Source organism: Choloepus didactylus, chromosome 7 (genome assembly GCF_015220235.1).
Source record: "Choloepus didactylus isolate mChoDid1 chromosome 7, mChoDid1.pri, whole genome shotgun sequence".
In the NCBI taxonomy this organism is placed as follows: Eukaryota; Metazoa; Chordata; class Mammalia; order Pilosa; family Megalonychidae; genus Choloepus; species Choloepus didactylus.
Window position 1 is genome coordinate 99349375 of NC_051313.1, and position 27740 is coordinate 99377114.

Here is a 27740-nt window from a genome sequence, read left to right on the forward strand (position 1 = left end):
TCAACAGTTCTGCAGAGTACATGGATAATAAATTACATAACTGTTTATGCAGCTAGTATGGTAAATTGGTGCTTTGGCTGGAAAGTTTTATCAAGTGATAGTGCTATATTTCTAAAGGAAATTGTCCCTTAATTAAAAACAAACTTGGTTAATGAAAAAAAAAAACGAAGAATAAAATTAAGGCACCTGCTAGAAAAGAAAAAAACAACATGTAAGGCTTGTAATCCTTTTGTTTTTTTTTTTTTTTTGATCACATACAGGAGCTATTCCTGATGCAGAGCTAAGGGTTAATAATTAAAATGGACTGGTTGCCTCCTGATTTCTTGCACATAAAGCCACGAGAAGTTCAGGGAGAGACTTCTTCCCCTAGTAATGAAACTTGCTGCTGCTAATGGCCCATGCAGACTCCCTTGGCTCCTCCAAATTAGAAATACTTTTGTGCTCCTTTGCTTCATTAACAGTAAAGAGAGGGAGATTGGTGGCTATTTAGGGCACTGGGAAATTGGTGGCTATTTAGGGCAAGTGAAAATTGTAGTAATTATGGTTTGTAAATTCTCCTCATGGTGTTCTTCGACTCTTGATGTCCTTTTGGTGCTTTTCAGAAAAGCCCACCACTGTCACTGCTGGCATTTGGCCTAGAAGGATGGGAGCTGGGTTGACTTTAAATTTTTGGCCCCAGGTAATGGTCAATACAAGACATCTTTCATACTGGGAGAGGGGTCTTTTACATTTTGATTTGCTTTTCAGAATGTACCATATGATCCTTCCCCCTACCATGTGTGATCAAAATATATTTGATAACCTCTTTCTCTACTTGCATTGTGCTACAGAAAGCTGTTGCTACACATGAGCACTTATGAACTTGCATCCCACATAAACCTTGGTTGAGGTAGACAGGGGTGGCTTGGCAGGGGCAGAGCTCTGAGAGAATGGACAGTTCTGAAAGTGGGAAGAGGAAAGGATAATTTAGGATCACAGTGTGCTATGGTGGGTCTCTGGTTGACCAAGGGCTTAGCAGCAAATTACTGGATGTTGATTGGAAGGAGAAGGGCATTGAAAGGAATGTGCAAACATTCCAGAGGCCAGTAGAACCTAATCAGCGCTGACATTTCGTGGTTTGAAAATGTTTGACGAGGTGATCATGTTTATAAGAGTCTTCTGAAACTGGGGAAATGATTGGAAAAATGGTCTCTTCCAAAACTGAAATTACAATCCTTAGAAACTAGACTGAATCAGGAGAAATTATCATCCTAAAAACTGATTTATAAATGTGACACCAATGGAAGTTTAAGAAATAATTATGTCCAGATGATTAGAAGATTCTTGGGACTACATTGCTGGAATTAAGAACATTCGTGGAAATAGCTATCCAATTTGTTGAGTTGATATTTTCATAATTGTCAAGGTGGCATACATGATATCTAAATGTGATAAAATATAGGTTGATAAGGCAGAAGGAATTAAATATGAGCCAATGGATGCATTTGACCAAATGCAATTCTTCCTTTGGTTTATATAGTCTAAAAAAACTATTTATAAAGATTGTTTAACGAGAGCACATGACTAGAATAGAAGAAATATGAGTTCTTAAATGAACACTAGCATTTTTCCAAACCACAGTCCACTATTAGCATGGATTACTTGTCTGTACCCAGGAAAGGTTTCTGACCACTGTATATAAGTATTTCAGTCTTCTTGCAGATATTCTATTAATATGGATTAACTGTATCAGGCTCTGATAACTTCATTGTTCCACTGTGATCAACTTATTTTTATTCTTTGATTAATAGGTTTGTAAGAAATCTTCTGACAATCATGTGGTTTTCTAGGTAGGCTTCTCTATTAGGGAGAAACATGACTCAGTAGCCAGTTGGAGTGTCCTGGTCCATTTAACACTCATTTATTCATTCAACAAATATTTTACTGAACACCCACTATGTGAAAGGCAGTTTTGTTTCTTACTGTAAATCATTAAATGGGAATTCTGTTGTATCGATGAGTCTCTCCTGGATTTATGTTGTGTGACTCATTTTCCAGAGCCTATATATCTCTATGAAAACTGAAAAGGATGAACTTTCAGAACCTGAAACATTTCAAATCATTCATTGAACTGTGGGGAATCCCATCTTATATGCCAACCGTGGCACCTACTGTAGCCAAGTCATTCTCTCTTTGACATTTCTTAGTTCCAACTTTTCTCCTCTTATCACATTGTTTTATATTTATTTGCTGGAAGCTTATTTTTATTTATTAAATATGTTATTTGGACCAAATTGTGTTGGACAATCTCCTGGGACTCTGGGACTTATGGTTTCAGTCAGAGGAAGAGAGAGCTAAAAAAGAGAGGGAAGAAAAATTTGGCTTTCTAAAGATTAAAATTTAAAATACATTCCAAATTGGAATGGTCTTCTATTTGAGGATGTGAGCACCGCATAGCTGGAGTAATTTAGATGAACCAGATAAAATATCATAGGGAATCCCTGCAATGGATGGGAAGTTAGAATGGATGACCTTCTTGTCCATTCTGATTCTAGGAATATGAGTTAAGGATTGTCCATTAGTTTCATTTAATTCCTGAAATGAATGTGAAAAAAACTTCAGTATCTCAAACTCCAAGAAAGGAAGAACTTTTTTTTTCCCAAGATTTCTGCATGGGGAAAGAGGATTGCTTTTATTTCCCAGTGCCCCGAGCATTTTTCATCTCTTTCATTTCATTAATTAAGGGATGAAACAAACACTTAATCTTGCAAGAAATGTATGTATATATATATTGAATGCAGCATGGCTAGAGTAAATGCTCTGTGCCATCAAAGATTTTGGGTGAGTTTGAAAATGACCAAATACCCTGATAAATCTCTAGACATTAAAAAAAGTAGTACAGGCTGATAAATCTGGCACATCTGAGGTCCTTAAGTGAGCTGTAGGGAAAAGTTAGTCTTGGTGATGATTACTGAGCACTTTACATAGATTATCTCTTTAAGTCTCACAGCAGTTATATGAGGCACATATTACTGTCACCTCCATTTTTTAAAAAAAAGGAAACAAAAGCTTAAAGATTGTTAGTGATTTGCCCAGGTTCATACACTTTGCTTGTGTAAATCTAGATTTCCAGCCTACATCCATTTGTCTCCAGAGCCCAAGATTCATAACACTAAAAAAAAGCTTTCTTGGATTATAATTTGGCTTTAGATATGTTCATGCCACACCTCACTTTGAAAACTTAACATCCTTCTTCATCCCATTTCTCTGAAAATTTAATTATTTGCCTGCAGCAAAATATCACAGTTAAAGATTCTCACAAAACTTAAACCAAAGGAGGACAGTCATAAAGTGTATAGATTTTTTTTAAAATTTTGCTTTATTTTTTTTTATGTCTACTTTGACTTTCTTTTAGGGTCTTAGCATGTGGCTATTTATGTTCTAGTGAAGTCTTAAAAATAATTTTGGGGGATGGGCTGTGTAGAATCACCTGGGGATCTTGAACCACAGATTTCTAGTTCTACCTTGGGGCATTCAAAAATTGCCTCCTCTATCCTCTGCTTCAGTTTCCTCATTTGGAAAAATGCAGTTGTTCTAGAAACCCTTTATATAAATTAGGAAACTGGCACTGGTGCTTTGGAAGATCTCTCCTTGCATTCTTCATTCATAAAACAAAGAATACTGATTATATGCAGGGCCCTATACCATGGTTGACAATACCAAGAGGAAGGAGAAAATACCTTTAATGTAAGGATCTCAAAAGCTGTGATTTTTTAATTTTTATTTTTCAAGCAACAATGAAGTGCTCTAAAAGAAGTGGTTACTGGGTGTTGTGCAAGTCTGCAGAAAAGGGGGCAGATTACCTCTTCATTCTGGGGAGGAAACCATTCCTGCTGTGCAATCAGACTTGGCTCCTGAGAGCTCAGGCACCTCAGGTTCTGGGTCTCACTCATTGCTCCCCATAGGAAAACCAAATTACCAACAGTAATGTGTTTTATGCTCCTAATAAGCCTGGTCTCTAGCAAAATTCTTGCCATGGATGCTTGTTTGCTTAATTGATAGTATATATTCCTGGCTCATATGATCTCATTATGATGGTGATTTTATTAGTGGCCTAAGAACTGAGTGTTACTACCTGCAGCCCACCAGGCCAGCCTGTAATGCATTAGTGATCTGAGGACAACTTCCTCCAGATCTGTTTTGACCCACAGAATGAGTGCTTAAACCTCCGTAGACACCTGTACAAAGAGGGCTTAAGACCTCCATGCCAAAAATGGAAAGATGACTTTCAATTGATGGAAGTGGAATGCATTAGATCCAGAATTGGCAAATAACCTTGAAATCCTTTTTTTTTTAAATCATCCTAGAGTTAACGTTCCAGATGTTGCTTATGATTTAACCATGACTGACAGCAGAAATAAGACAACCACTGTCAATTATGTTGGTGACACATTGTCAAACATATACGGCTGGATGGCTCTGCTCTTGGATCAAGAGACCTACACATTGCGATTTGAGACCCCATGGATCAACAGATCTCTGCAGGTACCCCAGACTCATTGGCAAGTCTATCCCCGAAGGGGTTCTTATCTTTCTTTCTATGAAATAATGGATTATATGTATTTGCATCTTCTGATCCTGAGAAAGAAAACTGCAGCAGCATTTTGGACTAATGAATGTATCCTGAGTGAGATTTTTTTTTTAATTTGAAAACTTTAGAATTTGTTTAAATCTCACCTTGAATGCAGAATAGTTTTTCCTGAAAATGTAACCATATTAATACAGCAAAAAAATGGTTTCTAAGCATTTTATAGAATTGCATTCTTATCTTATGGGGTAAGAGCCAATTTTACCCTATAAAGATGTGTTTTTAGCAAGAGAAAATGTCTTGATGAGGCATTAATACATTGCATACTGCCACCTTGTGGTCAAAGTTTAACTTACAGTTGAAGGTCTATAAAGGACTGGGTTGGGTTGGAGTCAGATGTTTAGGGGGAGTGAAAATTTGACTAGCCACCTGGAAAGTGGTTGCATTTTCTCAGGGAAAAAAAAAAAAAAAAGCAACCCAGTGGATTTTCTTCCTTTAGCACATTTCTTCCTTCCCATCTCACCATACCCATTCCTCCTAATGTCTTAGGGAGATACAAGCTGCCATGTGCCATAGCTATTTCCAGGGAATTCAAAGCAGAATCTCTTTTGAGCCTCTCACCACAGCTCTCAGAAAGGATGTATGCCTTTCTTCGAGGTTCCCATGAGAGCGTTCTAAGAAATTTCCATAAGTCGAAGGCAGAAGAATGGTGACTCTGGAGCTGGATGGCCTGGATTTCTTTCCTAGCTTAACATGCTCCAGCTTTGTGATCCAGGGCAGGTTACTGAAGCTCTTATGCCCCAGTTTCCTCATCTGTAAAATGGGGCAGTAGAAGTGGCAGTCATGGGGGTCTTGTGAGGATTGAACGACTTGATAAGAATTGAGTATGAGTATATGCTCCAACAGTGTTGGCTGTTACGAGTTATGAACGATGACATGCCATCATTGCCTGCCTCTCTATGTTGTGGAAAAACCTGGAAAGGAATACTAGACCTGGCTCTGCCTCTTCCAGTTTGTGTGACCTGAGACAAGTCAATTAATTTATCTGGGTCTTGGTTTTAGTAAAGTAACAAAACATACTAATTACACTCGAAAATATTTGGTTTTTGTACCTCAATTCCAAGAGATAAGTAAACATTCCTAACCTAGTTTTATAGGTGAAGCCATAGAGGCATGGAGAAAGTATAATGCCTTTAATTGAGGTTATTAATCAAGATGATCCTATGACATCTTTCATTCCTCACATTCTACCCTTTTTTAAATTCCAGTTATGAATTTACTGTGGAGTGGCTTTAAGTTGTTCTGTTTTCTACAAGAGAAGAACAGTCTGGGTTTGAACTGTCCTATTTCTAACCTCCATCTGTGTTCTCTAAGGCTTTTTTCAGAGGGCCTTCCTTACTAAACGAGCACTATTATACTTTTCTCTCTATTCAAGTACTCGGCAACATTTGACAACTTTGCTCCCGGGAATCACCTCCTGCTGGTGCACTCAGACCTGCTGTCTTACTCTCACATCCTCATAAGGTGTGGGAGTCAACTGGGCCGGGCCCTTTCGTCTCTTCCATCACCTGGCCAGGACCGAGGCTGTGACTGGTTCTTCAATAGCCAGTTGAAGCAACTCACCTACCTTGGTAAGTATAATTGGGAGAGCATTTTGAGTGCGTGCATTCAGAAACCACCATTCACTCTTGATTCCAGGCAGTTGTGCTATGAAATGATGAGGAACTAAAGGGTATAGCTTGGTGAAGGTTAAGTGCATGGGCTCTGAAATCAGACTGCCTGGGTTTAAGTCCCAGCTCCCACGCTTACTAGCGACGGGACATGGAGTAGGTATTCTTTCTCTCTTAGCCTCAGCCTCCTCATCTGTAAAATGGGATAACAATATTGCCTACCTGGGAGGGTAGGAAATTAAATGAAGGATAACATATGAAACTCTTTAGCAGGATGCCTATCCCATAGCAGGTGCTTAATAAATACTGGTTGCTACAAATATTTTCATTTCACCTTAGGGAAGTATATTTGTGGAAAGGGCAACTGCACAGATAAAGAGAGGATGTCTGGTTTGGACCACAGATAAAGGGAACAGCAGGTGTTATAAGAAGACATACAGAGAAAGGCCAAATGAAGATTAAAGCTAATTAAAGAAGAGAAGGAAAGCCATGGAAGGGAATCAGAAGTCAGGAAGGTGAGATGGCATAGAGGGCCGTGACCCGGGGACCAGTGGTCCATCTGAGGATGGGCTGTGTCTGTCTTGGGTCAGGATGTCAGCATGAGACAAAGATGCTCATTTTCTAGGACCAGGAACCCTACTATGCTTGCAGAGTAGCAAAGGGCAAAAAGGTTTCCTTACCTTCTTAGTGTGCATGTTTGACAGGCACCCAGTGTGAGGGAAAGGACCCTTCATTTCTCTTGACTTCCTGCAGGTTGCCTCATCTTCCTTTCCCATGCCACACCATCACTGATCCCTCTGAGCTCCACAGTGCCCACGTGCAACAACCCCAGCTCAGTGTGGTCTCTAAGAAGGCGGATCTGGCAAAATGGGTCTCTAGAATGACAGTTTTGTTATAAAGCAGTCATAATGGTTCAGGGAATATTCAGGAGACCCCTTGCATTCAGTCTTAGCCCCTGCCACAAGCCAGACTTGGTCCTAAGGATTTAGAAGGCTGGGAAATTGTACTGAGTTCCTTTGTCCTCTCACTTGGGCCTAGCTTCATGTTAACTAAATCTGATCTATAGATTAACCCTGGCACTATTAAATTTCAATAGTGCCAGAGAGGAGAGAGAGAACCTGGTGCTTCCATGGTATTTTTAAAGTCTTTGCCAAAAGAGTTGTATGTGTTATCTGCACTGAATTATATATACCATTCAAATTTTATTTCTGATTTGATATATCCATAAATGTAACCTATAACTAGAAAAGTTGGGGATGGACAGAGATCCTAAGACTGTTTTGCTGCTACAGCTTGTTATGGCCATCAAATTAAGTGCAAATGTTCTCGTTAACTTTATCCGTGGGCTAGTCACTTGATATATATTCTGGAACAAAATTTCAATTTCATATTTCTTTCTTTCTATTACTTTTCATGGTTGTGGAGAGCCTGTCTTGTCCATTGGTCAGATTTTGTTCATGAACTGCAAACTAATTTGGATATTTATATAAGCCATGCATAATAAAGGAAAATTTGTGGTAAAAAGAAAAAGAAATTTGGTCACACAGCTACAAATTTTCTTCCCCTTTGTTAACATAATTAATTAAGTTGATAGAAAGTTGTATTGTTATACTATATATACACATATATGTTAGAGATGCACAAAAATATATACTCATGTACATATGTATTTATCTATGTATACTTATATGGAGATGTACATCTATATGTTATATGTGCATATAAATATATGATGGAGGTGAATATTTTAATATAGGTACAATTAATGACTATCTACTATTATATAGAGAGTCTTTATTAATTTGTTAAAGTCTTTATATCAGAATATCCTCGTTTCTCTACCTTGGAATGTGAACGAGAAAAGGAACAGGAAGCCACAGAGGGTTGGTTGAATGTTTAATATTCCTGGAGACCTTTGTTCCTTGAAGAGGATTCCCAGTAGTCTGAGTAGCAGCTTTTATGGTCCACTCTGAGGGTGGGGGTTGATAAGTGGCTGGAACCACTTCTGTTTCCATTTCTGTGCTGGCACAGGTGGGGACCTGAGGACTCAGGAGGAACGGAGGCTCCCAGTGCTCCTTGCTGGTGGTGCCCCGGATTCCACGGGTTTGGTTATGAGGCTGGATATCATCTGCATAAAGTTTATAACCTCTAGGAAGTTGGTGATTGGGTTATCTCGTTTTGCCTAGACCTGCCTAAACTCCCCAGTGCCTTAGTGGCAGTGAGATAGTTGTCGTAGCTGGTGCCCTCACAAGGCTCCAGGAAGTATACTTCTTGTTATGCATGGTGCATTTTGTGTATCGATTAGATTGCCACCTTTACTTCATTGTGTTTTCAGACTTTGTAACTTTATGGGTCTGTGACTGGGATAACTTACATAAAATACATTTAGTCCAAGAAGAGAGCATGTCAAGACTTCACAGTCTGCGTGGGCATATTCCTGGAATGCAAGCATGGGAGAGCTACGTATTCACGAGTTTTGCTTCGTTTTATGAAAACAGCTTGATCTCCTTCAGGTCCACTAAGTTTCCTTTTAGATTTAGGGCAGAGCTGCTCATTTTCCCGGCTGGCATTGTATTCACAGAGTGCTGTTTCACTGACAATTGGCTGGGTTGTAGTTGTTTGTTGACCACCTCTAAGTGTATCATATTTTGGTTTGTTTGTTTGCAACCTCACCACATCCTATAGGGTAGGAAATTTAAAAAAAATCATAATTATCTTCATTTCCTCCACTGAGCTGCTTCATGTGTGATTTAACATACCTGACTGATCTTGAATGGAAGAAAAGATCAGAACCCAGGCATTCTAGCTCCTGGCTATGGATCTCTCCACTAGAGTGTGCTGCCCACTAAGTAATCATTGAAGGTGGACCAAAAAAGGGGAGAGGGTGCTAAGAGGGGTAATGATAGGAAACCTCTCACTGATGCCCAGTGACAAAGAAAAAATTCTGCACATACAGTGTTTGGCCCTTGCATTTCTCATCTCCACCAAGGCAAGTGTTTTGTCTTTGTTCAGCAAATGCCTTTATGGAATGCAGGTTCTTTGGAAAGCTCATAGCCTGGGCTTAAGGTTTTAAAGCAGTGCCTGGCAGTTTTACCTGGGACACAGCATTATATGTGATCCATGCCTCTATGGCTTCATCGATAAAACTAGGTTAAGAATGTTTACTTGTCCCTTGGAAATGAAGTACAAAAACCTAAATATTTTCAAATGTAATTAGCATGTTTTGTTACTTTACTAAAAATTTCTCAATAGTCTGTTTTTCTTGAACTTTTTTTTTTTACCAAGAAGATCAACAATATCTTGTGGCTTGATCCTAAATATACACATTTTAACCTTTGAAAAGGTCTTGTTCTGTTTTCTCGCACCAGGTATTGTAAGATAGCCGAGAACCACAATAATTTCAGATATATTTCTTGTTCCCATGATTGAAATTTAATACTACTTCTGCAGTTGTTATCCACAGAATGATATACCTTTGCTCATTTAAAAATACCTTTTAAGGAGATTAGTTCACATAGCTTCCCAAAGCCCCTGAGAATTCTGCCCCAAGAGCTACTTATAAAACAAACCACAAGTAAGTCCTTGCATGCTGTCATTTACGTTAGGACCCAGCAGTGGTAATATCTGATGCAATAAACTATTATGAATGGCAATTCCAAACTGTGACTCCTGCACCATGCTTGGAAATGGGTATGACTGTGGAATAAGCCTTCTTTCATGTTTTTAAAGTTGGGAGTAAAATCGAGCAAGCCCATTTTCCCATTTTCCCAATTCAATCCACTGACATCTCATGTTCCTTCCATACAGAGCCAGTTTCCCACTGCCTCTTTCCCTGCTGTTTTTTCCAGGGATGTTTCAGTTCATGGTGAACTATTTTTATTTTTTAGTTACATTAACGCTATGAAATAATTAGTCAGCTAATTAATCTGGTTTACAAGCTTTGTAGGATTCTTCAGCTGTCAATCAGGCCCAGGCCTGAGGCCTACATTTAGTCCCAGCTTTCTTGCGCATGTGATTCCCGTTGCCATGGCTACTGGCTACATCTGCTGACACCCCACTCTCTATTTATTGCTTAATTAAGAATTTCACGCTCAGCCCTTATCTGCCTCTAAGAACAAGCACACACTGTTAAGAAATTCCAAATTTAGGCCCAGGCACAAGGAAAGCCTTTCTTCTGGGCTTGGCTGCATGGAGCCTCTCTAACGATCCTCTAGGCATCCCAGCCGCCACCCTTCAATCAAAAATCATTAAATGGGGCAAAGATAATGAGCATGCAGCATATCAAAAGAAGGATGTTTGCTTGGTCCAAAGGAGGAAAAGCTGCTAGGCCCCACGCTCAGCTCCACTTCAAAGGGGGATGAGACCCATCAGCACTGGGGCCGATAAAGCCTCATTTGTTCTGGGCTTGACTTATGCAGAAGGTCTGGTATGTCAGAGCCCCATCTCACAGACGTGTCCCCCCCCCACCTCTTGCCTCCACCTCCACCAGCCCCCTCTCTGGCCTTCCGCACGCTCGTGTGTCAGCACTTAGGCAGCTGGGTCCCTCAAAGCATGAGGTGGAGCGTGTAATCACTGACTCTCCCTCCACAATGGCCACTTGTAGGGGGTGGTCAGGAGGAGGTCTTCACCACAATAGGAACACAATTATTGCAGCTGCTAGGGAGGGCCATGCTTCCTCCTGTAGAACTATAATAGGACTTGCCCAAAACAGGAGGACAAGGCTGTGCGGAGATGGTGTGGGTTGAGAGGGGTGGAGAAAACAATCTTGAGTTGATTATTCATATTCTGACTCTTGGAAGCCCGATGTGGAGCCAGTGGGGTTCCAGCAGCTGCTCGCACACAGCCCTCTTCTAATAATTGTACATTCTGTCAGGGGTCAACTTACTTTTGACCCTGTCTTTTTATATTGGTAAAAGGCTCTTTAGGGCAAACTGTTGGGTTATGGCAGGGTGCATTAAACAGTCACAGCCCCTTCTCCTTGCTTTATCCCCCACCCAACCAGCAGCCGGTGATAAATTCATATCAGATGCTGGGCCATTCACAGTTGCCCTCCGGAGTTCACACAGCCCCCACTCACACAGCAGAGAGGCAGCCGAGCTGGGACATTGTGTGGGGTGGCAGCTGAGAAGGTCCGTCTGGGAGGCTCAGAGGCTCCTGCTATAGCACCTTCTTCTAACTGAAAAAGGACATGTCTAGCCGGCCTGGTCAATGCTTGTCTCCAAACGTCCCCGTCACAAAGACAAAGGCAGGCTGTTTGGCGAGAAGCCTGGGCTATGGTCTATCTGTGAGGCTAGAAAGACAGATGGACTTTATTTTCTGTCAGTTGCCCGGAAGAACTCAAGTCGTCACACAGAGGGATCTAAAACAAAGCTGTTAATTTGGGAGATCCTGAAAATGAGAATTATTTTCCTGAGTTTGGGACTTGGAAATCATGGTTACTACCTGGGTTTCCCTTTCCTGAAAGGGGGGTGGGTCCTGGGATGGAGCAGGCTGCCGAGTCTCTTCTGTTTCTTCAGTTGGTCTAGCAGACACTGTGCAACTCCTTGGGAAGAAATCCTGTTGGGATCTATGAAGGAGAGAGAACCCAGTTGGCTCCCCAAAGCTCTTTGGGAGGATTTTGTAGGCAGAGTAGAATCATAATCTTCTGAAACTCTGCTGCCATTCCCATACTGAAGCCCTCTAAGGCAATCTATAGCATTCTAGTTAATAAATTAATTTACATTCTTATAGAAAACTCATTCTGCAAAGATCCCCAAGGATTTTTACTAGTAATGTAGAGGATGGACTTTGGGGAAATGCACTAACATTTATGGCAAAAATACAGATAACATGAACAGGAGCGATGTCTTAAAAGGAAGGGAAGAAGGAATGAATGGAGGGAGGGTTGGAGAGATGCATGGATAGAGGTAGAGAAGAAGGAATGAAGGAAAGAAAGGAGGAAAACTTGAAAGCCAGAGTTTTTTTTTTTTTAGGTATTTCTCAGGTTAAGAAGCAGACTAAGTCTTAATGATGCTAAGTGGCTAGTCCCAATTCACACAGGTTGTAGCTGCTGCAACCAGTATTCAAACTCAGCTTTTCTCATTTTTAAGCTCAGTGCTCTTTCTAGTATGCTAGTGTGTTTTCTTTTTAATCCAAGCTTATATCCCTATCCTTATAAACCTATTTGTATCCTTTCTATTTTTAGGAAAAACATGTACTTATTGGTTAACACTGTGCTTCTTAAACTTTAAGTATTTAAGTATTCACAATTTTTTTCACATCCTCATGTCTCCTGTACTATTATTTACTTAATATTTTTCTTAAATGAGCTGTTTTAGTTTTAAAACCTAACCTCTTCTTGAACAATATCTATAAAATGTCATGGAATTGATGAACTAGTTGATTTTTCTGATATACATTAAAATTCATAGTCATTAAAAGTTTTCTTCCACTTAAAGTCATCACCTCACATTTTATATTTTGAGAATATAATGGAGTCTGCAAGTTTTTGGTATAACTGATGAAAAGTAAGAACTGTGAGCACAGGGATCTCTTTTTCACCTGTATCTCTCTGTTTGCACATGCTGAGAACATCTGCTCCTGAGAACAATCACATTTTCAAGAGTATAGTATGATGGAGTTGTATAACCCCTTAAGTCAGTGTTTTCTAAATTTGTCTCATGGGCAAAGTGGCAGAATGTTGCTCCCAGGTCCCTCCCTGGAGATTCTGGTTCTGTAGGTCTGGGGCAGGGCCCAGGAAATCACAAATGCCCCAAACAAGTTTGGTAAACATTGCTCTGAGACAGGATAACCATTGTTACTGTTCTTTGAATTAAAAGGCTTAATTGCACCAACTCTCAGGACTGTGCTAAATGCATGTGTATCTCTCAACATCTTGATCATTTTATTTTTTTCTCTTACCTTTAAAAGATTATGCCCTTCTATGAATGAATGTTACCAGGAAGAATAGAAGAGCCAAAGGTGACCATGGGATTTTAACACAATATTTCTGTGAAGGTCTTTGAAAGATCATGTGTTACAAGGGCCACGGTGACATTTGTGGCTGTCACTGTCTGATGCTCACCTCTGAGAGTCTGCAATCAGACAGAATGTGGTCTTGTGAATCAAGCGTCAGCTGCCCAGGAACCAACTCACAAGAAAGCCTGCTAGGTCTGCTTCTGGGACATGAGGTCATGTTCACTGAACAGGAAGGGAGAAATAGAGCAGGAACATGCAGGTGTGTGATGCAGAGGAAGAAGAGGCGAATGTAGAGGATAGGGCAAGCTAACAGAAACGTCCATAGAGAGGACCAAATCCAACCGCTGACTCATGAGGACAAAACTAGAGTCGGGGTCTGGGACAGACGGAGTCAGAGAGAAGCCACGGGTCAGGGTGGGACTGGATGAAATTTGCGGACATGGATTGCAGTTGCTGTTTGGTGTCCTCTCCGTGTGTAGCCAGTGGCTAACTGACACTGGATAAAGAGGGACTGAAGGGGAGGTCCTAGTATGTGCATACATCTCAATGGCAAAGTGAGAATAGGAATATGAATGGAAGAATGACATAGGGAGTCTGTGGTCTATTAAGATGCCACTTCTTTTCCTTTTAAAATAGATGTGTACTTATTTCTACCTCCAGAATGCCAAGAGAGAATGGAAACTGCTTAGGGAGAGAATTAATTAGTTTTTCTCTTCCTTATTGTCCTAGTGAGGATAAAATTTGCCAGACACAATGCATAACCCTAGTAGGCAGAAGTATTACATCTATTTGGGGAACTCTATCTCCTTCCTCTTACCAGGAGCCATTTTCTTAGCACATTTCTCTTCCTTCTAGATGTCTATGTTTTTGGTAAGCCTATATCATATAGCACTCTTCAGGATAACGAGGCAATAATTGACCCAAATACTTCCTTTTCTTTTTGAGGACCAGATCTTACAATCTGGGAAGGATCAACTACAATGGGGTTCCATTTATAAACAAGGCAGATTAACCATTCTCATATTACAAATGCACAATCAGAAATCATAAGTACTGAAGAAACATATGTACAGTATCATAGCTTGTGTAAGGCTTTTAAATTCTTCCTAAGCCACTACCTTTTTCCCAAATAATTTTCATCCCTCTTTGTGTTTATCCAAATTGGAAATGACACTTAACATTTACACTGTCGTTTATAGAATCAAAGCACTTAGCAAACTTTAACAGATCTGGTTAAATTGCTTACAACTCTGTAATACTATGGCTCATCATGATTAGGTGCAGCTGGAAAAAATGTAAGAGTAAAAGCATGTTTCTCAGGTCCTGTTAACTGGCTCCTAGAATAATGGACATGTCATAATAACAGTATTGATAATAGCTAACATTTATTGTCATGTACCAGATACTGTGCTAAGCATTAGATATGGATTATCCCATCTTTTCTTCCTAATAACCCAATGAGGCAAGTAGTGTAATTATTCCATTTTAAGATGAAGTGAATGAGGCTCAGAAATATTAAATAACTTTCCTACACCCAGAAACTGGAAGAACTGGGGTTCAAATCCAGGCTGCTGGACCCCAGCACTCACATTCTTTCCCACCACTCTTTATCATCTCATATGACCTAGAAATGGTGTTTGAGAAGAAATGGTCCTCAGAACCATGACCGTGGGCTCAGAGCTAACCCCCAGAGGACAAGGTGGTGGGATGGGAAACAGAGTCTTCTAACTTCCCTGCTCTGGGGAACTTCTCTCCGTCTTCTCTGGTACTGAAACTGCTCCCCTTCTTCAGATTGAATGATATTCACACACTCAACTTTAACAAAGCGAGCAATGACTTCTCAGTGTGCGAAGTTTTGCAATGTCTGTTTTGGGAAGGGGTTCCTCTGGAAGTGGGACAATTTGTGTGTGTGTGTGTTTAGAGGCCAAAGAAAATCAGTGGCCCTCAGTCCTGAAGCACCAGTGAAGAGTTAAGAGTTGCAGGCTTGACTGAACTTTGGCCCAGCGAGTTTTGGTTTACCAAGGACAGTGTGATAGCCTGGACTTGCATCCCATGCCTGGGTGAGTGAATAAGGGAATTAAAGAACAAGCAGAACAGCCTGCAGTGGAGTCAGCTGTGTGAGGGTTTGTCTCTTCAATGTGAGGGTTCATCATCACGGTGATAACTGCCATGCATGGATATTTACATCCACCTTTTTTAACTTAAGGGATTTTGGATATGTTGACTGTTTTCCTTCTCCTTGAAATTTCCTCATCTATCTAGTATGAACAGAATAATGTTTCCATCCCTCTCAACCCCAAATATGCCTCTCTTATAAGCATAAATCACACCTATTTTGTGTTGAATTCGTCACTATAGAATGAATGAAGCATCCTTGAAAAAGATTTTTTGTGTCTGTTTTACTTTCTTTACCTCAGTGGAAGTGTCTTAAGGAAAGGGAGCACGGATTTACTGAAATCTGCAACTGCTTGAAAACTATTAACAAGATTGATTTTTATAACACCTTTAAATGATCTGATTTTCCTTTCCAAATGTGTCCTGGATTTTTTCCTAGTTTTACCTTGCTTAGAGTGTGATCCTATTACAATATCTGGTTTCTTTATAGAATTATATGCTATTGTTTTAGTCTTTTGCATAGTTTTAGATGTCGTCTCTTCCATTTTCTTTTTCTTTTGATTAAACCTAACTCTTTTTTTGTCTTGCTTTTTCACTCCTCTACAGGGGTTATCTCCTGCCTCTAGGAGAGTTGTCAGAATGTGTTTAAATTGTCAGTTAAGTATTGAGTATCCAGAGTAGAGGATTAAAAATTTAGTATTTCTAAATTGAGCCATGAAAAGCTACATGTCCAGTAATATCTACTGTCATAAGGTACACAGAAAAGTCCAATATGGACTCTGCACTCAAAGATTTGGAGACAAAGCTATCTATTGGATTAACTATTGATGCAATCCTAAATTCACAGTTGATGTTCAATTAATATTAACTAAATTGAGAACCAATTTGGGATAATTATCACAGTGTGGATTTAGAACTGCTCTTCAACCTTAGGAACTGCAGAGATCAGTGTAAAGCAGAAGTGGATAAGTAGACCTTATAGAAAAAACGAGATGTTTGACTGGTGGCCGTGTTTTTTTTTAAGTCAAAAGGTGGGTGAAATATGTAATAGGATAAAAGAACATTGTGAGTGACATCTTGGAATTGAAGATAAAAGTAGAATATGTAAAGGGCATAGTGGCCTTTGTATGTGGTCTCAAGATGTCCACAGTATAAGTAGAAAAGCATTTTATAATGGGAAAAATTGAAAATGAGAGTAGTGAAACCAATAGGAGATGCCTGCATAAAAGGAACCTCAAGAAGTCTCATCATCGATCCCTTTGGTGATTATTTTCTTTGTAATGTTCTGAGACACTTTGTAATCAGATAGAATGATCCCAGGAAAAGGCAAATGGAGAGTGTGGGGGTTGGCTGAGGCCCTGAGTCCCCAAGCTCCAGCAGCATTGGGCCCTCCAGTGGTGGGATGTGCTGGTCCACAGGACTTCTGATAAGGCAGAAAGGTAATTAACCAATAAGAGACAAGGTGTTACTGAAAAGTGGAGTTCGTGTACCTGATTACTAATTAATCAGGCATGAGAGCACCTTGTAGATACATTCACTATTTAATTATAGCAGCCTCTCTTGGCAAAGCAGCATATGTTCCCAGCTTAATCTACTGGTTTATACTGACATCAAATTGTCATTATCAGAAAGAATCAGGCCTTTTGATTATTTCCACTAATTTATTGAACACTTAAAATTAATGAACCCCAGGCCTTTTAAATGTGTTCAGTTGGTTTGGAAGATAGGAGGAGAAAGGGGGGTGGAGAAACGCCTTCATTAAAAGGACAATTTGTTTGGATAAAGGTAAAGGAAATACATTTCATGGGTGATCTGAACTCCGTTGGTGAAAAACACATGAATTCTAAAAGCTGAGCCTGCAAAAGGATGGAGAGGAAATGGGATACGAGGTGTGCCCTGCTGGCCATGATTGTCCTCCAAAGAACATATGGCTAAAGGTTTTTGTTTTTGTTTTTCTAATTATTTATGTGCCAATTCTCTTAGAGACCTCATTGCAGTTAAGTTTAATTAAATAAAAGCAATCAAAATCAAAAAGGTTGAAAATCAATTATTAGATTGTTAGATTGACAAGGACTTCATTTTTTTTATTTTGAAACTTTGAAAGGGGGATATAGCATAACGCTAACTTTCTCACGTGAATATTTTTTATCTTAAATTGATCTTTGCATCATATTCAATCTGTGGCTTTTCGTATTCAGTTTCAGGTGAAGGTCAAGTTCAAGTGACTCTCCAGGTGCAGGAAGGTGTGCCCCCAACTATTTCAGGTAAGTGCTAACCCACCAAATAGAAAAACATGGTACAAAAAGAATGTCCTTCAATACTTCTCCAAATTCTTTCTCCACATCTTATTTACAAACAGGCAGGCATCATCCCTACTGATTTTATGCCTGACAATACTCTCTACTGTGTCACCCCTGTAACTTAAATATATGTCTGCATGTCAAATAAAGATATAAGAAGGACACACTTATTCTTTAAAACAATGGAAAGTAAGAATAGAAATATGTAAGGAAGCACATTTTATAGATTATGGACTATATGTGCAAATAGGAGAGTCCAGATCTGCAGATGGGCCATTAGACACCCACTAAATGGAAAGAAAATTTCGGGATATCTCAAAACTTTAATTGTTCCTGGTAATTTCAGAAAATCAGAGTAAACAAATCCTCTAAAATGTAAGAAGATTCTGTGAAGTCTTTCTAACTAAAAAAAGCCAAATTCTCAAAGATGAAGTGTCTCATAAGCACCCTCTCATGTACTTCTTCATTTTTGTTTATCCTAAGTCAATTTAACTAGTTACATCTTTTCAAAGGCTCACTTTTCCTTTGATTTTCATTGGTACTTTGACATTATGGTAGAGCAGAGTCCATGCTCATTGTAAGTGATCAAATTCCTCCATTTAAATGAATAAGTATATGAAGCAGAATTACTGAACTAAAATTGTAAACTAGTCAATGCTTATTGGATGATGAAGAACATGATATTAGGTTTGTTTTCATAACTATTTCTCTTAATGTCCCCTGTCCTTTGTTCCTTTTTCCGTTTACAGTGACTCAAAATGTGTTGTTTATTGAGTGTTTCTTCCGTAAGGTGTGAGGGATACAATGGTGAGCAACATGGAGACGTCTTTGACTTTGTTGAGTCTAAGAGTTTTCCTGAGGATGTTAATCAAATAACTAACCAATCAATTAATAAATTTCCTTTACAATAATTGTTACCAATATATTGAGTATATTATGCTTCATAGACTTGTGAAATTTTAACAAGGAAAAGGACTTCACAGACCGTCTTATCCAATTGTCTCATTTTACAAATGAGGACATAGAGGTTTAGAGATTAAACAGTTTAACCTACTCCCTCAGTAGTCAGTGATTGAGCCTGGATTAGAGCCCTGGTTTCTCAACTCAGTCCAGTGTTCTTTCTGCTAAGCTATGTAGTTTCTAAGGTATTTAAATTAACTTTTTGGCATATGTTAATGTACTAGTTAGACTAAAATTGATTATATATAGCCAATATTCCTAGAGTAATGTGGAAAACTATCCAAAACCAGAGAGTTAACAGAATTAGTAAATTACCATCCATAAGGAATAAATTTCAAATATTAATATGGCTTTGGAAAATTGCCCAATTCTCATATATAGATACTTAGTGGGCTCAGGGTAAGGATTTACACTAATTTAATCAAGATGGTGCCCAGGTTTCTGAAGACCACAATGCAGGGCTTTTATACTTCTCCAGCATTATGATTTTATTGGTTTCCTCTCAGTGTCCGTAACACTTCATGAAAGATGTAATAGGGGATCATTGGTGAAGCAACCTACTTTGGAGGAGATAAAAATATTTCTGAAGAACCTTCTTTCAACAATGTTGTTTTTTTAGCAAGGAGTAATTGCAAATAGCATCTACAGTCACAGAAGAATATTCAGACCATCAGGTATTCTCTCTAAATTTGCCACATACCTAATTTTGTGACCTTTCCTCTGATCTCTGAGAATCAGAAAACCCTTCTCCTGTTTAATGTCCACCCATCTTTCCCAGCATCTTCAGAACTTTGCCCCTTCCATGAACCATTCTTTGAATTGTATGGTTAACCAGTCCTTTTTTACTGGTTCCTATTTAGTGCCTCCCAATTAAACAAAACAAAACAAAACAATTTTTTAATACTGAGTCCCCCTCTAGCTGATATCTCACCTCCAAACTCTTGGAAAGACTAGTTTCCTCTTGACGCAGAGCCATAAAAAGCTGTGGTGGATTAAGAGTGAAGGAAGAGAGGAAAATATTTAGCTCAGATCCCAAGTGCAAGGCAACTTCAGATTTTGGCTGCTATGAGCAATGAATTTGTACAGGGAAGCAGGGTGAGGTGTCATCACAAATGTTGGTCCTGACTGGAATTCATGGACCCCAGTTTCAAAATGTCTAATTTATCTAAAGGTTGGGAAGGCAGATCAAAAACTGGGGGCCTCAAATCTTAAAAGCTGGCCATCCATCAATGAGCTTTTTGGAGGATATGACCCAATGTCTTCTCTTCCTCACTTCCTCAAACCACTGCAATATGGTTTCCCCCAAGACCACTGTACTGGGATCGCTCTTGCTGGGGTCACCAATGTCCTGATTGCCAAATTCAATAGCCATTTCTTATTTCCTCTCTTATTGGGACTCTGCTATTAACAAGATCACTCTGCCCTTTGGACACGCTCTATTTCTTAACTTCCCAGCATTCCCTCTCTGTCTCTGACCATTTCTTCTTTAACTCTTGGGATTTCTTTTCCTCTACCCATGCTTTTATATTTAAAATAAGTTATACAGGAGCAGAAAATTAACTGTATTTGATAACTCTGAAAGAAGGTGAAATGTATTTCCTCCCTCACATTAGGTGCTGTTTTCTTAAAGCAGGATGGTGGAGAATTATCAAATTTGTATATAACAAAATTCTCGAGTACCTTTCACTCCCAAGGAATGCAGTTAGAAGAGCTACCTTAAGGTCTAGTTTATCTAGTTAAAGACATTTGCACCTCCTGTAAACAAGCGTGAAGGTGAGAAAAGTGAAGAATGCTTGTTTCTACTATTTTTGATAAAACTTAAAGTAATTAAGGGTTTTTCAGGTTTAGCAAAGGTTTTAAAGAGTTTGGCATTGCCCATTTGAAATTTTACTGGAAGTAAAGCATCAGGAAACATCTGTTTTTGGCCTTTGTGGCGTTAGTAGTGGTCAGCAAGAACAGATTCCCCAGACCCTGTCCCTAGCAGGATATTTAGGGTATAATATTGAGAAGGGGCAAAATTGGAAATTTAAGAAGGTATTATAGTTTTAGAATTTACAAAATGTAAGAAAAGCCTTTTTCTGAGTGAGGTTTTTTCCAAGACATTGCCTGATTCTCATGGTGTGGGTATATTTTGCGCTCATTAAATTGCCTACAATTCTGTTTGATCTCAATCATATGGTTTTATCTGGTAGCCCTACATAGACCATAACTGCTAGGGAGTGTGGTTCTGGTAGACAAAACAACTGGGTGTTTCCTAGGGTTCTGACCTGAGGCATTTTCTATTATTACTTTGTCATTCCCTGGAGCTATCACAACCATCCTGATAGTTTCAGATATGACCTCTTGGTTGATGATGCCAAAATCCATCTCTCCAGATCAGTGTTCTCTTCCATCCTTCAGACTCATAATCAACCACTGCTTCCTTCATATTTCTACCTGGAGGCCTCATAGAAACCCCAGATTCTACATGGTCCCAACTGGATTCATCAACCCACACTGGAAGCCCAGGGGTCATCCTCCAGACTCTGACCTCTAATTATTTCTCCAGCCTTTTCACTTACCTCCTTCCAACTCTAAGGCTCAGCAGCACCAAACTGCTATAGTTCCTCCACTTACTCTTCCATTTCTTCCCTTTGCTCATGCTCCTCTGGAGTGCAAACCTCCTGCCATGCCCTCACCACAAACTCCACATTACCTGTTTAACACCCAAGCTTTTAAAATGCAGCTCCTCCAGGACGCCTCCCTTGGCAAAGTCTCACTGCCTCTCCTTCTCAAGTACCATTTAAGAGAACCCTCTAAAAGCCCGTACAGGTCTCTGTACTTCCAGTATTTGCTTATACAACACTATTAGCTCCTTGGGGACAAGGGTGTCATATTATTATTATTATTATTTTGTATCTCTACCCTATTTAAGACAGTTCTGATAAAGAAGGTGCTCATTATTTATGCTTGTGAAGTTAGAAAGTAATGGATGATATCCCCTATCCTCTAGGCTTGTCAGTCCTCTCTTCTGAGACAATCTCTCTGCCTTTCTGATTCTATACTACCAATTGTATCCCAGAAAAGAACAAATGGGTACAGCTCGGCATGCTGTTGTGCACAATGTGATACTGGGAAGTCCACATTAGATTTAGGTTTCATTTTCCGATGGATGGCAGTGAAAAGAAAACACCATTTGATCATCAGAGGCAGAATTAATAAAAACTAGTTGGAATACATGAACTGTGTAGAAGTTATTACAATGAGAGTTGTTGCAACTCTTACCCTGCTTTTAATATGTATTAAGAGCCATGAGAGAATAGTACCCTTTGACTCAGTAATTTCATTGTTAAAAATCTATTGTAAGAAGATAGTCAGGATTATTGGTAGATTTGTATAAATACATTTGACAGCACATTATTTATAATTAAAAATAAAGTGCCAAACATTAGGGATTAAATAATTTATGGACTTTTTACATGATAGAATATTATGTAGCCATAAAATTATGTTTGCAAAGAGTTTTAATGACATTAGAAGATGCATGTGAAAAACTGCTAAGTTAAGCAAGAAAGAACTGCATGCAAAATTGCATATATGATATAATCTCAATTATATGAAAATGCTGAAAAATTCTGGCAGGAAATGCAATAAAATGTTAGTGGTCATTATCTCTAGGTATTAAGATTATGGGCAATTATTAGTTTTCTTTTTCTTTCTCTTTTGCATTTTCCAAATATTATACAATAAGCATATGTAGTATTATAATAAGATAAAACACAAATGCTTGATAACAAAAGTCGAACATATTATTTCCTTGAAGTGGAGGTAATCTCAGGATTGAATAATTACTTGCTTTCTACTTCATAAATGATTTTTATGAAAGTTTATAAAATATTGAAAGGCAGCTACTTTGGTAGGTAAAGATGTAATCATCAACGTGAAAGTAAGGATAGAATTTAGAAGTTATTATAGTGAATCAAACTTTCATATTATCCTTACTATTTCCCTTTTGTCTTCCAGCTTCTACCTCTGCATCTGAATCAACTTTAAAATGGTCTCTTCCTGAAACTTGGCAAGGTGTTGAAGAGAGCTGGGGAGGACACAACCATACTATCCCGGGCCCTGGGGATGATGTCCTGATTTTACCCAGTGAGTAATACAACACGTGAAATCAAATGACCACAGGTAGACTGCACCAGAACCAATCTGACTGGGAATTATCTTTCGTTAAATGAACTTTACAACACAGTAAAGAATATGGAAAGAAGTAGACATTTCTTTCTACAAACCTCTTTTTTATGTGTTAATATAGGAGACAAGTTTCACAGACCAGTGAAATCCAAAAAGAAAATTGTCCAGCCTTCTCTTCATTAAGGTGGAATAGTTGGTCAGCATGCCAAAGGAATTAGAATAATCCACTTACTGGATGCACAGCAAGTTCTAATGTCCTATGTTTGAAAGACAGAGGATATGGAAGGAAGCAATTTTCAAATGCCTCCTTATCTTTTGCCTTTGTAAATCTTTTATTTATAGGACTGAGAAAAATGACAAATAAGTTCTTCTGTTGCCATGATTTTTCAAAGATTCTAGACGAGGAACAGATTAATAAAATAGAAAAAACTATCATGTATCTATAGCTGTCTATCATCTATCTATATCAATCTATCATCTACCTATATCTAATATATCTACCTATCCACCTATCTATATCCAGTTATGTATCCACTTGTCTATCTTCCATCCATCTACCTAGAACTTTAGATCTAGAAACATGATTTATCAGACACACAAAATGTACAACTATCCTTATAAAATCCTTCTTCCTTAAGAGACAGTTCTTAAAACTTTCAGAAAAATCTACTTGGCTCAACAGAAAATGTTTTTCATAAAAGAAATATATTTCCTCCTAAAGACCTAACTGCATTTATGGTTTGATCTGAATCTCTTAAGGGAATACTGAATAAAAGAAGGACTGCAATGGAAAAAGAACATTTGGCCATCTGTGAGCTAATAACAATAATAACATCAAATATTTATTTAGAACTAACCATGTGCTGGAAACTGGTTCTCCATGTATTAAGTAATTTAATCCACACAGAAACCTTGTGATGTAAGTAATATTGTTATCCCCACTTTTATAGACAGAGAAACAGAGGCCCAGGGCAGTTAACTAATTTGCCCAGGATCACTCAGTGTACAATTTGGCAGTCAGGATTTGAACCCAGGTAGTCTGGCTCCGAATCCTTATTCTTAACCACTAAAGTACATTCCTTCTCTAAAAGGAGTCAGAGCAAACTAAAAGAGAGTACTTGCGTTGTCTGCTTTATTTACAGTGGAAAAGGAAGCCAGTCATATAAGGCCCATCTTCTGGGTCTTGGTGACGTGTCCAATCTAACTGTACATACAGAGAGAGGGGGGCTGGTCAATATGAACTTGAACTATTTTTATCATCCAGTTCCCACATCATCCACCTCTCCTAATGCATGGTATGACTTTTTGAATAAACAAGCTCATGAGTCATTTTTATACGGAAAGGAAAAATCTATTCTGTCTCAGCCATCTCTTTGATGAGTCTAGCCAGCGGATTGGCCCTGGGCTGTGGTTTTTCCCACTAAGCAAGCTGTTTCTCCCACCCCATGCAGGAAGCAAGAGAAGCCTTTGGAGGTTGCCAACTTTTCAGTATCCTTTGGTGCTTTTATGCTGAGTGAGGAGCAATCTTAGCTAATTCGCTTGGCACTGCAGCTTGCTGTATCTGCTATGTGCCGCGGCTCCCAGGAGCCCCTGGCATTCTTCATTATCCATTCCTTTGTTCATGGTCAGTTCATAAGATGGGTTGGAATTCTCCGTTAAGCTGCTCTTAAATAGCACAAATTAGTGTGCTTGGAAAAAGTGTGGGGGGCACAGGAATTGGAAGTATAAGTTCTCTCTCAACTGGTCCTTCAGTGTTATTGGAGAATCAGAGATGTTAAGATTTTTCAATAGTACAGTTATTGTTCATCATTTTTGTTTTCAAATGGAAAGATAGATGAGTGAAAATAGATATGTTATATATATTAAGTGGAATCATGGAATCATTGCTTTCTTCTTGTTGCCTCTTGCCTCTTCTCTAACAAGCCCTCTTCAAACGCTAGCAGTCAGAATTTTAATTCATTATTCTGTTCAGTTTGGGGTCATGTGCAGAAGCTCTCTGGCTGATTTTCCCTTCTGATCTTTGCCAAACTCTTACTGATATTTTTACTTCTGATGGAACTTTGGTTTGAATCTACCTTCTGTTTCTACTTGTGGTTTTGTCTCTTTCTGCACTCTTGACCTCTTCCTGGTCCTCCTCAGTCCTTTCATTCCAAGTCGTCTTTGACTCCAGTACGTTTGCTCATCTGTGTCTGGCCAAAATAATCACTGAATAAGTGTTTCTTGAATGAAGTGTACAGCCTCAGTGCATCCATCCATAATTTAATTCCAGGAATACATCTTTGGTTTTGACACATTACAATGATAAGAATTTACAGGTCCTTGGAGAAGAATGTCTTATCCTTTGAATGAATTCCACTTTGAGTGATGAAATGATTTTGATGATGATGATCATGATGACATTGGTGATTGTAGTAGTATTTATAATTTGAATGCTTTGGTGTGTGCCAGGCCTTGTCCTAAGTACTTTACTTGGATTTTTCATTTAATTCTCATAACCATCCTATGTGTGAATCCTATTATTATTCCTATTTTTTACAGATGACGAATATCAGACACAGAGAGATTAAGTAACTTGCTATTAAGTAAAGAACCTGGGAAAAGAACTCAGTTTGATTCCACACTTCTCTTTACAGTATTTATTTTCTTTTTAAACTTATCCTCCGTACTCCATCCAAATCAGGCTACACATTATATTGAATTTACACTTCTCTGCTTACTGTTCAGTTATTCCCTTCACTTAGAGTTAAAAAACAAAAAGCTACTACTTATTGAGTTCTGTTCTAGTTTGCTAATGCTGCTGGAATGCAAAACACCAGAAATGAATTGGCTTTTATAAAGGGGGTTTATTTGGTTACACAGTTACAGTCTTAAGGCCATAAAGTGTGCAAGTAATGCATCAGCAGTGGGGTACCTTCACTGGAGGATGGCCGATGGTGTCTGGAAAACCTGTTAGCTGGGAAGGCATGTGGCTGGCGTCAGCTCCAAGTTCTGGTTTCTAAATGGCTTTCTCCCAGGACGTTCCTCTCTAAGCCGTAGCTCCTCTTCAAAACGGCACTCTTGTTTGCTCTCGGGGCGTCCTCTCTTAGCTTCTCTGGAGCAAGAGTCTGCTTTCAACGGCTGTCTTCAAAATGTCTCTGTAAACTACAGTTCCTCTGTCAGCTCCTGTGCGTTCCTCAAAGCGTCCCTCTTGGCTGTAGCAAGCTCACTCCTTCTGTCTGAGCTTATGTAGTGCTCCAGTAAACTAATTAAGGCCCATGTTGAATGGGTGGGGCCACACCTCCATGGAATTTATCCAGTGAAAGATCTGTCCTTCAATTGAGTGATCACATCTCCACAGAAACATCCAATCAAAAGTCTCCAATTCAGTCAACACCAATACGTTTCCTGCCCACACAAGATTGCATCAAAGATAATGGCATTTGGGGGGACATAATACATCCAAACCAGCACAAGTGCCCACTATTTGTCAGATACTCTACCTGAGGAATTCAATCTTCTCACATCCTCATTTGGTACATAAACTTCCCAAAAGAGGTGAAGAGCCATTGGTAAAAGCATTTGCTTTGCATCTTATACCAAATGCAGTTGTAATACAAAATAACACGGCTTTCCATTTCAGTTTAACAAATATTTACCAAACACTCATGATGTTCAAGGCACTGTACCAGGTGCTCATGACCTGGGGATCCAAAAAGCAAATAAGATACAGCCCTGACCTCCATAGTTGGTGACCTAATACTTTAATAAAATAAATAATACATAATAGTACAGTAAATAGCCATAATAAGAGGCAGAATGTGTTTTGAATCTAAGTGTCTCAGGTGAACAGAGGGGAGATGACTTCGGGGAGGAATAAGCATTAGAAGTGTACTTTGAAAGATGAGGAAAGAATTTGGGGGGTAGTTAGGAGGCATACAGGGGAGGGAATAGTACATTAGGGGACATAAGACAGGCTGTTGATGAAGTTAAACATGGGTTTGCATTTGGTTTCTGACATTTACCAGTGGTGTGACATTGGACAAATTTTAAATCCTTCTGATCCTCACCTGTAAGAGGAGGTCTAAATTAAGACATCATACTGTTTTGAGGATTAAATGAGACAACATCAGCATCCATGATTTCTGCATAGAACATTGGTGGAAATGGAATTACAGATGAAGGCAGTGATTGTTAATGTATCAGATATTCTTTTCCTTCATTTTTCCATCCGGCTGCCCCTCATGGCCTTTGGTATTAGCAGCACTTTGTATTTGCTTTCCATGGCTTATTATTTAATTTTCACAATATCCTTGGAAGCTAAATAGGTAATAACTATTATTACAGTAAAAACCCATTTTTACATAATACGATTTTAATGGAACTGCTGATTTTACAAAATGAAAGTGACTGGTAAAGAAGATTTAAGTGATACTTTTGAACCTCTAATATAATTTTATGGTGTTTTGTATATTTTAATTCATTAATAAAGGAAATGTGTAGAACATTCCCATCATTATTCAAATAGAATAGCATAATTTTTCAATAAAATTCTTAGGGTAAATTGCCTATTTCCATTTTCTGGAAAATCAATTTTATGGCATGACCTCAGACCCATCCTATTCTATAAAAATAGAATTTTATTGTACTAATAAAAAGATACCACTATCTTAAGTATGGTCTCATATTCCTTTGAGGTGTTCTGTCTTTATAGACATTGAATTTTGAAAGAGCTGTAATTTTTTTCTCTATGATATTATATGGAATAAGCTGAGATAATCATGAAGAATTTGCTCTTGTTGTTTAGTTTATGATAACTTTACTTCACTCAAGGAAGTATATCTTGACCATATTTGCCTTCTAAATATTGGTACAATTGATTTAAATGTATTCTAGACATTTTATGGGGTAGGAATCATGTCCATTTTGCTAATACTACAAATCTCAAACCTTCATCAAACACAGCTAGCTAGTCAATTGGTGACATGATCCCACTAGCTTCTACTCCATATTTTGTCCTGA

At 38.8% G+C, this 27740-nt stretch overlaps 1 protein-coding gene across 9 annotated transcripts in view; it reads left to right on the forward strand.

The window, feature by feature from the left end:
- Positions 1 to 27740, forward strand: part of PKHD1 (PKHD1 ciliary IPT domain containing fibrocystin/polyductin) — a 473530-nt gene that overhangs the window by 222986 nt on the left and 222804 nt on the right. For all 9 annotated transcript variants that reach the window (XR_005217861.1, XM_037842918.1, XM_037842911.1 and 6 more), the window contains 4 exons: positions 4347 to 4524; positions 6003 to 6198; positions 17508 to 17573; positions 22572 to 22700. Coding sequence is in view for 8 of the 9 variants with exons in the window: in XM_037842918.1 (XP_037698846.1) it covers positions 4347 to 4524; positions 6003 to 6198; positions 17508 to 17573; positions 22572 to 22700 (569 nt within the window). In the remaining variant the exon portion in view is untranslated. The remainder of the gene's footprint in view (positions 1 to 4346; positions 4525 to 6002; positions 6199 to 17507; positions 17574 to 22571; positions 22701 to 27740) is intronic.